The 15,349-nt window shown below is 37.2% G+C and overlaps 1 protein-coding gene across 1 annotated transcript in view; it reads left to right on the forward strand.

Annotated features, from left to right (window-relative positions):
* Positions 1 to 15,349, forward strand: part of beta-PheRS (phenylalanine--tRNA ligase beta subunit) — a 110,885-nt gene that overhangs the window by 89,145 nt on the left and 6,391 nt on the right. Inside the window, exons 11-12 of the mRNA XM_089089045.1 lie at positions 5,365 to 5,575; positions 10,226 to 10,384. Coding sequence (XP_088945171.1) covers positions 5,365 to 5,575; positions 10,226 to 10,384 — 370 coding nt within the window. The remainder of the gene's footprint in view (positions 1 to 5,364; positions 5,576 to 10,225; positions 10,385 to 15,349) is intronic.

A 15,349-nucleotide genomic window follows, 5' to 3' on the forward strand; every position in this document is an offset into this window, starting at 1 on the left:
AGTAAAGTGCAAATTATGTTCTGGCCTTGGGAAGGCATAGGGGTTTTTAGCCCAACTTATGTTAATTTCTATTCGTTTTTAGTTTGACTCGGTTATTTGTTGTAATTTTCTTTACTTTTTCTTTACTTTTCTTTGTTCTTTACTTTTCTTTGAAAAATTTATTTTGTGGCAAAAGTTTTTTTAATTAATTTCTTTTCGTTTTGTATTGCCATAATCTTTTCAGAGAAAAAGAAAATAATGCTTTAAATCTTTTCGTTTTTTAAGAATTTATAGTTTGGCCTGCTATTTGTATGCTGGAGAATAATTTTCAGCAATTTTTACAACATACACCCTCTTAAAAATCTAGACACAAATATTAGTGATTAATTTAGTTTCATACCTCCTCTAATTGACCTGAAATGGAAAACTTGATACCATTTGCAAAAAAATCTGTTTACTTTCTTTGATAGCTTGGATATACTCACACTATTTTGATTTGGTTAAATTTTAAGAGCAGAAGCAGCCCCAAAAGTTTGAACATAATACCCTCAGTCGTTCTTGGGATACTGCTGAGATGCCTTATTGGGAATTAGCATTAACACAGTACATTTTGATTTAATATTATGGCAACATTTATTTTTTAAACATAAAGTCAAAGGGGAGGGTGAGCGTGGGAGGGGGATTAGTTTCACTCCAATCACTTTCGACTATTAAAAAGGGCATCAGCCCTTTCTATTTTTAAGCGAATGAGCCCTTTTCGAAGTTTTTTCGACAGCTCCTTTGATACAAAGTGCCCTGGTCTAAACAACAACAACATCAAAAAAAGAATACATTATATCCTCATCGATCTTTACCATAAAAATGTCGAGCCTTCCAATTATTTTCGACTATTAAAAAGGGCACTAGGCCTTTTTTGAGTTTCTACGACAACACTTCCTATAAACACCTTATATGGCCCCAGGCATAAATTACAACTCTTACCCTAAGGGCTGTGAGGGTGGTTGTCATCCTCTAAGACCTAATTTCCAGAACTTTCAACTACGTTACACAAAATGGCTACCTCAAAATTTTTATTGGATGTGTGTGGGGAAATGGTGGACGTGAGAGAGGCGTTAGTCTCTCTCTAATCAGTTCCAACTATTAAAAAAGACACTATCCCTCTCAATTTCCAAACAAAGGAGCCCTTTTGAAGTTTCTACGACAACGCTTTCAATAAAAACCTTATATGCCTCCAGGGGGTAACTTACAACTCTCGCCCTGAGGGCGGGGGGGGGGGTTGTGATCCTCACAGACATAATTTCCAGAGCTTTCTACTACGTTGAACAAAATGGCTATCTGAAAATTTTGATTGAATGTGTTTGGGGGAATGGAGGGCGTGAGATAGGGGTTAGTTACCGTCCAATCACTTTCAACTATTAAAAAGGGCACTATCACTCAATTTTAAATTGAATGAGCACCTTTTGAAGTTTTTACGACAACTCTATCATTAAAAACCTTATACGACTCCTTGGCATGGCTGACAACCTTTGCCCTGGGGACTGTGAGGGGTTTTTCCTCCTTTAATGCATAATTTCCAGAACTTTCAACTACTTTGAAAAAATGGCTATCTCTAAGCTTTGATTGAATGTGTTTGGGGAAATGGCGGGTGTGAGAGGGGGGTTAATTGCTCTCCACTCACTTTCAACTATTAAAAAGGGGCAATTTCAATTTCCAATCAAATGAGCCCCTTTTGAAATTTCTACAACAACTTTCTATATAAACCATATATGCCCCCAGGGTAAAAATTACATCCCTTGCACTGAAATCTCTGATGGGGTTTTTATCCTAATGACCTAATTTCCAGAACTTTCGACTACGTTGAACAAAATGGATATATCAAAATTTTGATTAGACGTGTTTGGGGAAATGGTGGGCGTGAAATAGTGGGCGTTAGTTGCCCATTTCAACAAAAACCTTATATGCCCCCAGGCCATAACTTATAACCCTTGCCCTGAAGACTATGGGGAGAGTGTCCTGCTCAAAGGTATAATTTCCTGAACTTTAAACTTCGTGGAACAAAATGGCTATCAAGAAATTTTGATCGGATATGTTTGGGGAAATGGTGGGCGTGGAAGGGGTATTTGTTGCCTTCCAATTGAATGAGTCATTTTTGAAGTTTCTACGACGACGCGTTCAGTAAAAGCCTTATAAGTCTCTAGGGCATAACTTACAGCCCTTGCCCTGAGGGCTGTGGGGGAGTGTCCTTCTCAAAAACAAAATTTCTATCTGGAAATCAACTACACTGAACAAAATGGCTATTTCAAAATTTTGATTGGACGTGTTTGGGAAAATGGTGGGCGAGAGAGGGAGGCTTGTTGCCCCGAAATCATTTTCGACTATTAAAAAGGGCACTAGACCTTTGAATTTCCAATTGAATGAGCCCTTTTTCAAGTTTCTACGATAGAGATTTCAATAAAAACTTGTATGCCCCCAGGGCATAACTCCTTGCTCTGAAGACTGTGGGGGGAGAGTCCTGCTCAAAGGTATAATTTCCTGAACTTTAACCGCGTGGAACAAAATGGCTATCTCAAAATTTTGATTGGATGTGTTTGGGGAAATGGTGGGCGTGGAAGGGGTGTTAGTTGCCTTCCAATTACTTTCGACTATTAAAAAGGGCACAAGACATTTCAATTTCTAATCAAATGAGCCCTTTTTGAAGTTTCTATGATAACGCGTTCTATAAAAACTTTATATGGCCCCAGGGCATAACTTACAACCCTTGTCCTGAGAGCTGTGAGGAGGTTGTCATCCTAAAAAACCTAACTTCCAGAACATTAATGTACGTTGAACAAAATGGCTATCTCAAAATTTTGATTGGATGTGTTTGGGGAAATGGTCGGCGTGGAAGGGGTGTTAGTTGCCTTCCAATTATTTTCGACTATCAAAAAGGGCACAAGTCATTTCAATTTCTAATCAAATGAGCCCTTTTTGAAGTTTCTATGATAACGCGTTCTATAAAAACCTTATAAGCCCCTAGGACATAACTTACAACCCTTGCCTTGAGGGTTGTGAGGGAGTGTCCTCCTCAAAAACACATTTTCTATCTGGAAAACAACTACGCTGAACAAAATGGCTATCTCAAAATTTGATTGGATCTGTTTGGGGGAATGATGGGCGTGGGAGGGGGCTAGTTGCCCTCCAACCAATTTCGACTATTAAAAAGAGTACTAGCCCTTTGAATTTCCAATCAAATGAGCCTGTTTTGAAGTTTCTACGACAAAGCCTTCTATAAAAACCTTATATGCTCCCAGGGCATTACTTAAAACCCTTGCCCTGAAGGGTGTGGGGGAGTGTCCTCCTCAAAAATATATTTTCTATCTGGAAAACAACTACGCTTAACAATATGGCTATCTCAAAATTTTGATTGGATGTGTTTGGGGGAATGATGGGCCTGGGAGGGGCTAGTTGCCCTCCAATCACTTTCGACTATTAAGTAGGGTGCTATCCCTTTGAATGGTGCTAGCCTGTTTTGAAGTTTCTACGACAACGCTTTCTATAAAAACCTTTATGCCCCCAGGGCATAACTTAAAACCCTTGCCCTGGGGGTTTTGGGGGAGTGTCCTCCTAAAAAACATATTTTCTTTTCTGGAAATCAACTACGCTGAACCAAATGGCTATCTCAAAATTTTTATTGGATGTGTTTGGGGGAATGATTGGCGGGGGAGGGGGGGGGCGGGGCTAGTTGCCCTCCAATCATTTTCGACTATTAAAAAGGGCACTCCAATTTCCAATCGAATGAGCCCTTTTCGAAGTTTCTACGACAACTCCTTCGATACGAAGTGCCCGGGTGGAGAAAAAACACATTGTGCCCACATCGTTCTTTACTTAGGCAGCGCAGCGCGCTGTCTATTATATGGTCGTGCCCCAAGTCAAAGGTCATGTATATCAACTTTATTATGCAATATTAAAGCAAAAATAAGGATTTTAAGCTACTAGTGGGCGCTACTTTTCATTCAACGATTTAATTTGGACAAATATATCATGGACGCTTCTACTTCATTTGAAGCACGTTAAGCGTCTGTGGATAACATTAAACCGCGAGAATGACGTACCTCAGGTTCAGTTAAATTTTTAATTAAATTAAAAATTTAATTTCATCCGAAATTTTGTCCGATAAAGTACCACGAGACCGAGCTCCGCTCGGTGAAAAAAAGCGTTTAATTTTTAATATCTTTCCCAAAACAACTTTAATTTAATTTTATTTTATTTGCTGTAGAAATTAAAACCATTTGGATATTGGATGTCTTGTTATTTGTTATCTCATTCATATGATTTTTTTTCCCAAATTAAGATTATAAATAAATTTCCTGAGGTCGTAACCCATCTAGGTCGTTTTTCCACACCGGAAGACGAATATTTACATTATTGCAAACAATCTTATTGAGCAAATAATAAATGAATAAAAGATCATATTCAGGGGATGAGTTAGAACGTTTAACCCCTCCACCCTAAAATGTTTGTCTGACTCATAAAAACGTAAGGAAAATGCATTAAAACTTGTTTTGTGATGCGTTTTCTGAAGTTTTTTTTTTTTTTTAAGACCCTCCCAGAAAAAAATATCCCCGAACAAAAATTCTGGATACGACCCTAATTGTACATACGTATATTTAATCCCCTGGTGTAAAAGCTAATGTAATTTTTCTGCCGCAATGCGTAACATTCAATGCAAAGCAAGTAAAAATCCGAAACTCACTTTGCAGCTATCAAACGGGAATGTCTGACTAAAATTTCGGAATCAATATTAACTGGCCTCGCTTTTTGCGCTAAAGTTTGAATTTTGTCCCAACTCTTTTAGAACGGCTTCTGAAACACTATGTTCGTTTAATTGGAACAACAAGAAGCTTTTTTCAAAAGTACTAAAAACCTTTAACGTAAAGAGCGAGGTCTCGAGGAGGAGGCAACCCCTTTCATATACGTAATAATTTCTGTTCGTTTTAAGTTTTAATGCTGCTCCTTACTTTCAGTTTAAAAAACTTGTTTGTTTTTTTTATTTAATATTAAATAGCGGCGGAGGATTTCTGTGTTGTTCACTTTTCTTTACTGCCTGGGTCTTGCATAGTTTATATTTCCTGATTTATTTTGCTTTTACATGGACACCAATTCCATGTCATCCCGTTTAGAAATCACAGTTACTTGGGTGTCAGGGACGTATGCAGGAGCGGGGACGGGGGGGGGGGGGTCGGGGCGCACCCCTTCTCAATCCTAAGTTTTCTGGAGTTACTGGGCGCTTCCTTTTTAAATTATTAACAAATATTGTTTAATTGTTGCTCCTCCCCCGAACAAAAATCCTTGTTCTTATTCATCTTATTCCAACTTATTCATCTATACTTTCTAAATATTTTCTAGTGTTCTCATAGTGATATCACTGAGAAACTGCGCCATCAAATTGAATCCCAGCCAGCTATCCATATAGCCAATCCTAAAACAGTTGAGTTTCAAGTTGGTAGAACGACTCTGCTGCCTGGAGTTTTGAAAACGATTAATGCCAATCAACACATGCCACTGCCATTGAAGCTGTTCGAAATCTCTGATGTCATTTTAAAGGACCCAAAAAAAGGTTTTATTTTCTTATATATTTATGAACTAACATGGGTTGGGTGACAGGCATAAAAATGAATAAAATTGTAGTGTATACCCTTGTAAGGATCGGAGAAAAGTTGTTTTGCCCCCCCCCCCACCACCTATTCAATGTGTTTCAATTTGGTCTCAAAGCTTGGAGACAAAACAGGATAGACCTTCTAAAATCCATGACTCATTTCTGACTTCTGTAAAAATGACTCTGAGTTATGCCTCCTCCACTTTTTTAAACCAATTCTTTGCCTATTTCGACGCGTAAAATTTTTATATTGATTTTGTTTCCGCAAATAAAACTTTTACCCAAAAACGGCGGTTTTCTCATTATTTAGCTTTTTTACGTTGATAAAAGAAATAAACTTGTTTTGAGCTTTTTGAAATATTTAGTGCGGGCACTCATTTTCAGCATAATTTATTTATATCTGTACCGAGTATTTGTGACGTCATTCAAATGAAAAATATTTGAAAAATTTGCCTGGTTTTCTACTGAAGAGTTAACTCATCCATATGATCGTCCATCACGTCTACCTCACAAAAACGAGAAACGCTTTTAATACCTCATGTTCTTTATATTTTTGCCATTAATTAAATGGCGTGGTTAACAGCCTCTCAATACCTCAAAAACGGTAGCATATGTCTAAATAATTTTTTTCTTCTAAAAAAATTGTAATAATGGCATGCTCCTTAAAGCTAGTCTCACAATACGCTGTATGTTTATTTCCTATATCCTGACACCCAATCAATTTTATTAGTTTTAAAAATGTATCATCTATACAAACTAGTGCTTTATTAATTTGCCCCAAAACATAATACCTAACGCACACTATCGCCGTCATTGTTAAAATTTCTGCTTGAACAGGCTAAAGCTACGTTACTCTGCCTCAGAACATACCACATATTGATCTTTTCTGATGGTAAAAATGATCTTATTTTGTGTCAGTCACCAACGGATTCCCACATAAGCTTTTTACTAGTAATTGCGAATCTACTTCGTTGTGTTGCACCATTATTATTGCGTAATTGCTTGCATGAAGTCTAATTTTCCTATTGTAAAAGCATTGGATATAAATAAAAGTGTAGACCAATTAAAAAAAATATGTAACCCCTGGAAAATGAAGATGAACTAGCTTAATGGTTTTTGCTCACGATCTTTGCGATAGAGGAGGAATTCCTAAACAGTGAAACTTGGAAGCCAGCTAGTGTCTGGGCTCTAAAACGTCTCATTGGCTATAGGTATACTCCCTGCGAATGTATAGCAAACATGCACATTTCGATGTAGATGGCAGTAAGTGACTCAGAAATGGTAGACACCTCTGAAAATTTATTCGCTCTGTTGTCTTGGCCCCAAATCACTTGGCCCGTAAGTTTCAAGCGGATTGGAGGTACTCCTCCGTATATCATCCTTCTCATATTCCATTGACCCAAGGTACATACCCATAAGTTTCATGACGATTGAAACAAAAACCCTTCCCTGCCTCTCTGAGAAAAAGGTGATGATGGGGGTGGCTGTCATGTAGGGGCCAAGGGCCGAATTTGTTCCTCCTGTCATACAGGCAGAAAAAAATTGTGTATACTTCTTCAAATAGGGTGCAAAATGCCTAATTTTCAGCTAAAAGGCTGGTAGTGAGATGGGAGGAAAGATGGGAGAGGTTTTTGAAGGACCAAGGGCCTCCTTTTGTGTCGGATTGCTTGCAGCGTAAAAATAATTTGAATAATTGCATATTTTTGATTTAAGTGCGATAAAATATGTCTACTTTTCGCCTTAATGGCTGGGTGTGGCTATATTGAGGGGGCAACTGTTATTAATTCGCAATACAAGGGACGTGGGAAGGGGCTATAAGGGGAAAGGGGCTCAATTTGTGCCTAATGAAATACAGATTGAAAATCCTTGCATGATTCTGCTTTACAAAAGAAGCAACATACCTATCTTTCTCATAGAATGCTAGTGAACACATGAGGAAGGGGGTGGAGGGAGGAAACCCCAATTTCGTTCTTTAGTAATATAGATTACAATCCTTGAATGACTCTGGTCCAAACATGGTGCAACATACTTAACTGTGCGGTAAAAGGTTGGCGGGTGTATTGAAGAGGCCTATGATGTGAAGAGGCCTTGCACCCTTATGCAAGTAAGTTAGCGGGGAAAATTGGTGAGCCATGGGCCCACTTTTTGCCTCTATCAATTTAGATTAAAAATTCTAAAGTAATTCTATTAAAAAAAAAGTACAAAATTTCGGCTTTTCTACAAAAAAAGGAAAGACTCTGAGTGTTGAAGGGTCAGTGTCCCAAACTTTTTTTTTTCAGTTATACGAATCTATATTATTTTTATTATTTTGGTTCGCACAAGGCGTAACATGCCTACCTGTTTACGAATAACCTGACAAGGGTGGAGTAGAAGTGTTGAAAAACTGTGCCCCTATTTTGATCCTTTTATCGTACAAATTGAATGTGTTTTTGGTATTTTTATTGGAAAAATTGAATAAAAACGACGATTTTCTCCCGTCTTCACATTGAAAAATATATTCCCCCCCCCCCGCTTAGATTTTCGTGAATTGACACCACTGGTTTAAACAAGCTGTAACATGGCTGCCTTCCTGTTGAAGGATCGGGGAAGAGTGTGGAGGGGTATTTTGGATGAGCTATGGACTTACAGTGTAGGCTGAAAATCTCTGCATGATCCTACTTCAGACAAGGTACAACCTATCTGCCTCTCTGAAAAAACAGGAGAAGGGGGTGGTATTGAAGGGCCATAGGCCTTTGTTGTGCTTTTTAATAATACTTATTGAAAATACTTGTGATTTTGGTTCAAGTACGGTGCAGGATTTCTACCTTTTTAATAAAATACTGGTGGCAAGATATGGGGGAAAGGTTGTTAGAAGGGCCACTGGATCACTTTGGTCCAAGCTATACAGATCGAGAAAATTGTTGCACGATTCTGCTTCAAACAAGGTCTTTAAAAACTTAGTAGTAGGAGGGTTAGGTCGGTCGATAGGCCAATGGCCCACTTTTTCTCTTCATTGATTCGGATTAAATATCTTTACGGGATTGCATCAAGTGAAACACTAATACTTCTCTGCCAAAAAGTCGGGACGGAAAGGCACCCGAAAGGGGAGGGGGGAGCCTCGAGGCCACAGGCCCACTTTTTGAATCCAACCTGACCTACCTATGCAGCGAATCAGAACTTATATCAATTAGAGCAGAGCTACTATAAATTTTTTCTGGTATTTTCACCCTTGATATTTTCAAAATAGTGTATCTCATAAAGATTTGTTTTCCTAGCTTGTGATATTAAAATAAAAAAAAAGTTTTTTTTCAACTGAAAGTAATGAGCAACATTAAACCAAAAACGATTATAAATTAATCCGCAGATGAAGGGGTTGCCCCCTCGTCAAGACATTTCTATTCACGCTAAAGATTTTAGGACTTATAAAAAACCATACAATTCTAATTAAAACGCCCTTGTGTTTAAGGAGTCGTTCTTAAAAAAGTGGGACAAGCAGTCGAACTTTAGCTGCATGGTTTTCTGAAGAAATGTAGCCTATAGGTCTTTTTGGTTTTCATATGTTTAAATATGCATAAATTTCAGTAAACCAAATGAAATCCACTAAAATATTAAATTAGGTTTGCCATAATTTTCGTTCCCCAAAACAGAATTTAAAAAGCTCTTTCTTTTAGCCAAATCTCAGCTAAGAATCTTTCTTTTTGCCAATTCCAAAGGAAATAGGAAACAGAGCAAAAGCGGATCTTCAAGGCTTGTATACAGGTTTAAGTGGAGTTAAAAATTGTTAGTGCCACTAACAGTACAATGCTACCCGACAGAATAAAATAAAGTAGTGTTCGTTCCATAGTAAATCAAGTGTTGAAAAGTATAGCCTTGTAACTGTTCTACTTTTAACGATGGTTATCATTTTCAAGCAATTTTCTTGCCCTTTATATAATTGTATACAATTTTCTGAAAAAAAAATTTCTTCCGGCGGTTACTCAATTTTTAATTCAAGTTACATACTTGGTAAAAATTGGTTGAAGAAACGATTAAATGTCAATAAAATTATACCACTGAATTATTTCATGGGCCTTCCCTTTAAGGCGGCCCTGACCTTTTGAATAATCTCATATTTCTAATAGTAAAATATATTAAAAAGAATAAAAAAAATACGCAAGGACATTGGAAAAGAAATACGAAAATCTTACGAAAATCTTGGCCAATAATTTAAAAATGATGGGATTTAATAAACTCTTTGCAAATATTAAAATAAAACACCTGAAACAATTCGAAAATGCCTTTTCAATTTGATGGTTTATAGGCCAGCATAATAATAAATGACTTACTTACTTGACTTAAAGCTTTTGCTCGGCAGTGTCGCTAGCGTAGAAGGAATCACAAGTCACTGCCGTTACTGATCTCCAGACTGACCAGTCCAGGATGAGAGTTGCAGATTCAGTGGGGTCGATGCCCCTGGTTATCTGCCGACCGCAGATGATGTTTCCAGCCTTTAGCACTTGGATCACAGTTGAAGATGAATCGTGCAAATGTTTCAGCGGGCTAGTAGATGACCAGAGCAGCGAGCGACATCCAAACACATTTCACGAACGGAAAAGTAGAGGGCAGCCTATATTTTATCTATTTATTTTTCAGACGTAGGTGCAAGGAACGAGAGGCGTCTTTGTGCTATCAACTATGATAAAACGTCGGGATTCGAGGTGATCCATGGAGTGCTTGATAGGATCATGACTTTATTAGAAGTACAATCGAAGGATAAAGATCCTGAAGGATACCATTTGGAACGCTGCCAAGGTAAGCTGGTGCTTTGGCTCATGTATATGTGTTAGTAATGTAATTCGTTGGCAAATATTAATGTAATCCCATACTGATTGGTACAGACTATAACTCTTTGCATGGTTATGATTCCAGCAACGAGTTCTTTTTCTTGTATTCCAGAAGTTTTATGCATATAAAGCTTGAACCCAGAACGTTAATGTCACAAGCCCAGTTGCGTTTCATCTTATAAGTTAGGGGAGAATATATTATCATTATGTTGTGATAATCACATCTACCAGTATGGATTGTCAAATCTGAACAAAATTTTAAAAAGGAAGATGTCGTGTACTACTTGTACCTATCGGGTGTCGGAACGCAATCTATTTTCTGTAGGGAAGAAGGGCGGCTGATAGATTTCTAAATTATAACTATCAGGACATTTACCAGGAACCTAAATCAAAATTTGTGTGATATAATAACTAGTATTTTAGTTATGCTTTTTGAAGGCCTGATTGGACCTTTGATCTACCAAATCAAACTTGGTCTCAACCAAAATTGCTATGAAGTAAAAACAAGTGTCATAGTTATCAGAGGCAACGCTGTAGCGTTGCCTATAGTAAAGGCCATGCGACTCCAATGTTTTATTATTTATTATTTATTTTTTTCCAGAGGCACTTCATATGGAAGGGATCGTCGTAGAAGCTTCAATGGGGGCTCATTCGATTGGAAATCGAGAGTTCTAGTGCCCTTTTTAATAGTCGAAAGCGATTGGAGGGCAAGTAGCCCCCCCCCCCACGCCCATCCTTACCCCCAACAAAACAAATCAAAATTTTTAGATAGCCATTTTGTTCAGCGTAGTTGATTTCCAGATAGAAAGTATATTTTTGAGGAGGATACTCCCCCACAACCCACAGGGCAAGGGTTTTAAGTTATGCCCTGGGGGCATATACGGTTTTTATAGAAGGCGTTGTCGTAGAAGCTTCAAAACATGCTCATTCGAATGAAAATTAAAGGGATAGTGCCCTTTTTAATAGTCGAAAATGATTTGAGTGAAACTAGCCCCCTCCGCCCCCCACGCCCATGTGGCCCCCCAACACATCCCATCAAAACTTTTTGATAGTAATTTTGTTCAGCACAGTTGCTATACTGATAGAAAATACATTTTTGAGGAGGACACTCCCCCACAACCCTCAGGGCAAGGGTTTTAAGTTATGCCCTGGGGCAAGGCCGGATCCAGGATTTTTTTTTTCGGGGGGGGGTACTAATTTTTGACTCAGTTTTCGACTAATTTTACTGATTTTTACCTAGGTTTTACTAAATTTCGACTGATTTTCGGCTCGGTCAAAAATTTCGGGGGGGGGTTCAAACCGGGTAATCCCCCCCCCCCCTGGATACAGCCTTGCCCTGGGGGAATATAAGGTTTTTATAGAAGGTGTTGTCGGAGAAACTTCAAAAAAGGCTCATCCGATTGGAAATTCAAAAAGCTAGTGCCCTTTTTAATAGTCGACACTGATTGGTGGGCAACTAGCCCCCCCCCCCATGCCCATTATTCCCCCAAACACATCCTATCGAAATTTTGAGATAGCCAATTTGTTCAGTGTATTTGATTTCCAAATAGAAAATATATTTTTTAGGAGAACACTCCCCACAATCCTCAGAGCAAGGGTTTTAAGCTATGCCCTGAGGGCATATAAGGTTTTTATAGAAGGCGTTGTCGTAGAAACTTCAAAACAGGCTCATTCGATTGGAAATTAAAGGGATAGTGCCCTTTTTAATAGTCGAAATTGATTAGAGTTCAACTAGCCCCCCCCCCCCGACGCCCATCATTTCCCCAAACACATCCAATCAAAATTTGGAGATAGCCATTTTGTTCAGCGAAGTTGATTTCCAGATATATTATATGTTTTGAGGAGGACACTCCCCCAGAACCTTCAGGGCAAGGGTTTTAAGATATGACCTGGAGGAATATAATGTTTTTATAGAAGGTGTTGTCGTAGAAACTTCAAAAAAGGCTCATTCGATTGGAAATTCAAAGGTATAATGACCTTTTAATAGTCGAAAGTGATTGGAGGGCAACTAGCCCCCCGTCCCACGCCCATCATTCCCCCAAACACATCCAATCAAAATTTTGATTGGCCATTTCGTTCAGCATAGTTGATTTCCCGATAGAAAATATTTTTTTGAGGGGGACAATCCCCCACAACTTTCAGGGCAAGGGTTTTAAGTTATGCCCTGGGGGCATATAAGATTTTTATAGAAGGGGTTGTTGTAGAAACTTCAAAGAAGGCTCATTCGATTGTAATTTCAAAGGGCAAGTGCCCTTTTTGGAATTCAACAGTAATTTGAGGGCAACTAATCCCCTTCTTACGCCCACCTTTTCCCCAAATACATCCCATCAGAATTATGAGACAGCCATTTTATTAAACGTATTTTTAAGTTCTGAAAATTTTGTCTTTGGGGACGAAAACTTCCCCAGCGCCCTCTAAGCAAAGGTTGTAATCCACGGATTCTCAGAGTCCTTACCATCATTTCTTATGGAAGGGATGCTTGTATAAACTTTAGGTAGGGCTTATTTTATTGAAAACTGAAAGTTCTTGTTCACTTTTTAAGAGTCAAAAGAGATTGGAGGGTAACCAGCCCCCCTCCTCCCCCACTCCTCCACGCCCTAAATGCATCAGGTAAAACTTTTGAGATAGATATTTTGTTAAATTAGTTCAAAGTTCTGATAACAAAAAACTCCGGTGTCGAAACAGCCAACCAGGGCCCGGGGGTAGGCGTTGTAAGTTATACCCTGGGAAATAACTTATTAAGGGGGGTTTATAACTTATCGGAAGGGGTTTTCTATGGGAAGAACACATAGAAATATATTATAATTATCCAATTATAAGGTTAAAATACATACTCTGTGATATATGTAAAATTGCTTTGGCACACAAAATCCTATTAAGATCAATTCCAAACAGTCGTGATCCCTTTGTGTCAGCAAGTGAAATGGTCTAAACCCCCTTATTGGAGCTATTTTTTCAATCCATTCATTGTTGTCAATCGCTGTCCATAAGTTATGCAAGCTGTCTATTGTTCATATATAAGGTTTTTATCAAAGAGATAATCGTATTGACTTTGAAAAAAGCCTCATTCGATATAAATTGAAAGTTCTAGATCCGTTTTTTAAAGTCAAGAATAATCAGACAGTAAGCAAACCCCCCCCCCCCATGCCATAAAAACTTGAAACTTTTTGCACATCAAAAACGAACAAAAATTAACTAAAAAAAAAACTTTCCGAAAAATAAGTTTTTCAAAGTAAAGGCATTTTAAACTTAGGCTAATGAGAAACAATGACCCGTAAAATTACAAAAAAAACACGACAAGAAATTACTATTAAATAATAATTGAAGCTCAAAATAAAGAAAAAATGAATAAAAAATCACAGCAAAAAACATACACAAAATAATAACATGAACGAATAAACAGATTTTAAAGCGAGTAATGTTTGGATGGAATATGAAAATCAAGGTTAAAATGAAAAAAAATATTTTGTAATTAAAGTATAAATGAAACTTAAAACGAAAATAAATTAAATAAACGATTAATGTAAACAAACACGAAAAAAATATTAATGCAAATGAATAAAGATATCGGAACATAGTTGAGACTTGAAGTTCTTAAGCAAATCTAGCTCGAATCGAATAAAATAACTACTAACAAGAGTTTATATATGGTCTCACTGCAGGCGCCTAAAACCTTCTGCGTCATTGGCGCTTTACTGAAAATGAATTATATTACTAATGTTTTCTTTTTTACTTAATATTGAAAATAAATATTAAAATTACAGTAAAATTTTCAACTGATGAGTTTTCAGCAATTAATATCATTATGCAGCGAATATTCAGTTTAATAGATTAGTTCTTTCCAAGATTGGTCAAGACAAATATAGTTTCACTACAAACAAAATTTGGATACTGCCCCCTTCTTTAACTGTAAAAACCCCAAGCTTTCTGCGTCATTGGTGCTTCACTGAAAACGAATTACTCGTATATTATAAATTTATTATTTTCCAGTTCTTACAGCATTGAAAATGAAAATAAAAATTACAGTGAAAAAAAAAATCTTGAACTGATGGATTCGTCAGTTCAAGATATCTCTCAACAATTAATATCATTATATATATAATATTTAATTTGATTTTGTGTATGCTTTCCAAGACGCTTCCAGACTCGTATAATTTTGCCATTTTTTTTAATTCCGCCATTTTTTCTAATTAATTGTGCTGGTTTGCTATGAAAACGTTCTATGGCTTCTAAGCAATTCTATTTGAGCGGAAAACTGCACCTCAAACTTTGTGGAACATGTATTTTATTGCATGAAACTCCAAAATATAATAAAATGTCAAGTTTCGGATTGTTCCACCACTCGCAAGCAAGTGCCATTGGTATTTTTGAATCCGCATGGTCAATTTAGGACTAATTTTAGGACAATTTTAGACTAATTCTCGTAGCAGCCGTATTCCGCCGTGGTATGATTCACACTTTCAACACCTGGCGTCCGGACTATCATATAATCTACCAAGCATACAGCTACCCAAAATCAGTATCAATAAATAAATGAAACCCAAAACGAACAAAAATTAAAATAAATATTAGAGTTAAACTCAAAACGAGCATAAATTAATGTGAGTAGGGTTCAAAACCCCTATGCTTTCTAAAAGCCAGAATATAATTTGTACTTTAATGAAAAAAAATTCAAATGAGTTTACTGGGAAAAAAAATGTGCATTGTCAATTTAATATACATATGCTGATATTTATTCCCTAAAATCTTAATTAATGACAGAATTGTTTTCAGTAAAGCGCCAATGGCGCAGTAGGTTTTAGGCTTCTGCAGTGAGGCGATACCCAAACTCCTGTTTGTAGTTATTTTTATTCGATTCAAACTTGATTTGCACATTCAATTTAAGTTTCACTCGTTTTAAGATTTATTTTTTCATTTACATTAATATATATTG

Source organism: Artemia sp. Qi Xiang Cuo, chromosome 5, assembly GCF_049724085.1.
Source record: "Artemia sp. Qi Xiang Cuo chromosome 5, ASM4972408v1, whole genome shotgun sequence".
Lineage (NCBI taxonomy): Eukaryota > Metazoa > Arthropoda > Branchiopoda > Anostraca > Artemiidae > Artemia > Artemia sp. Qi Xiang Cuo.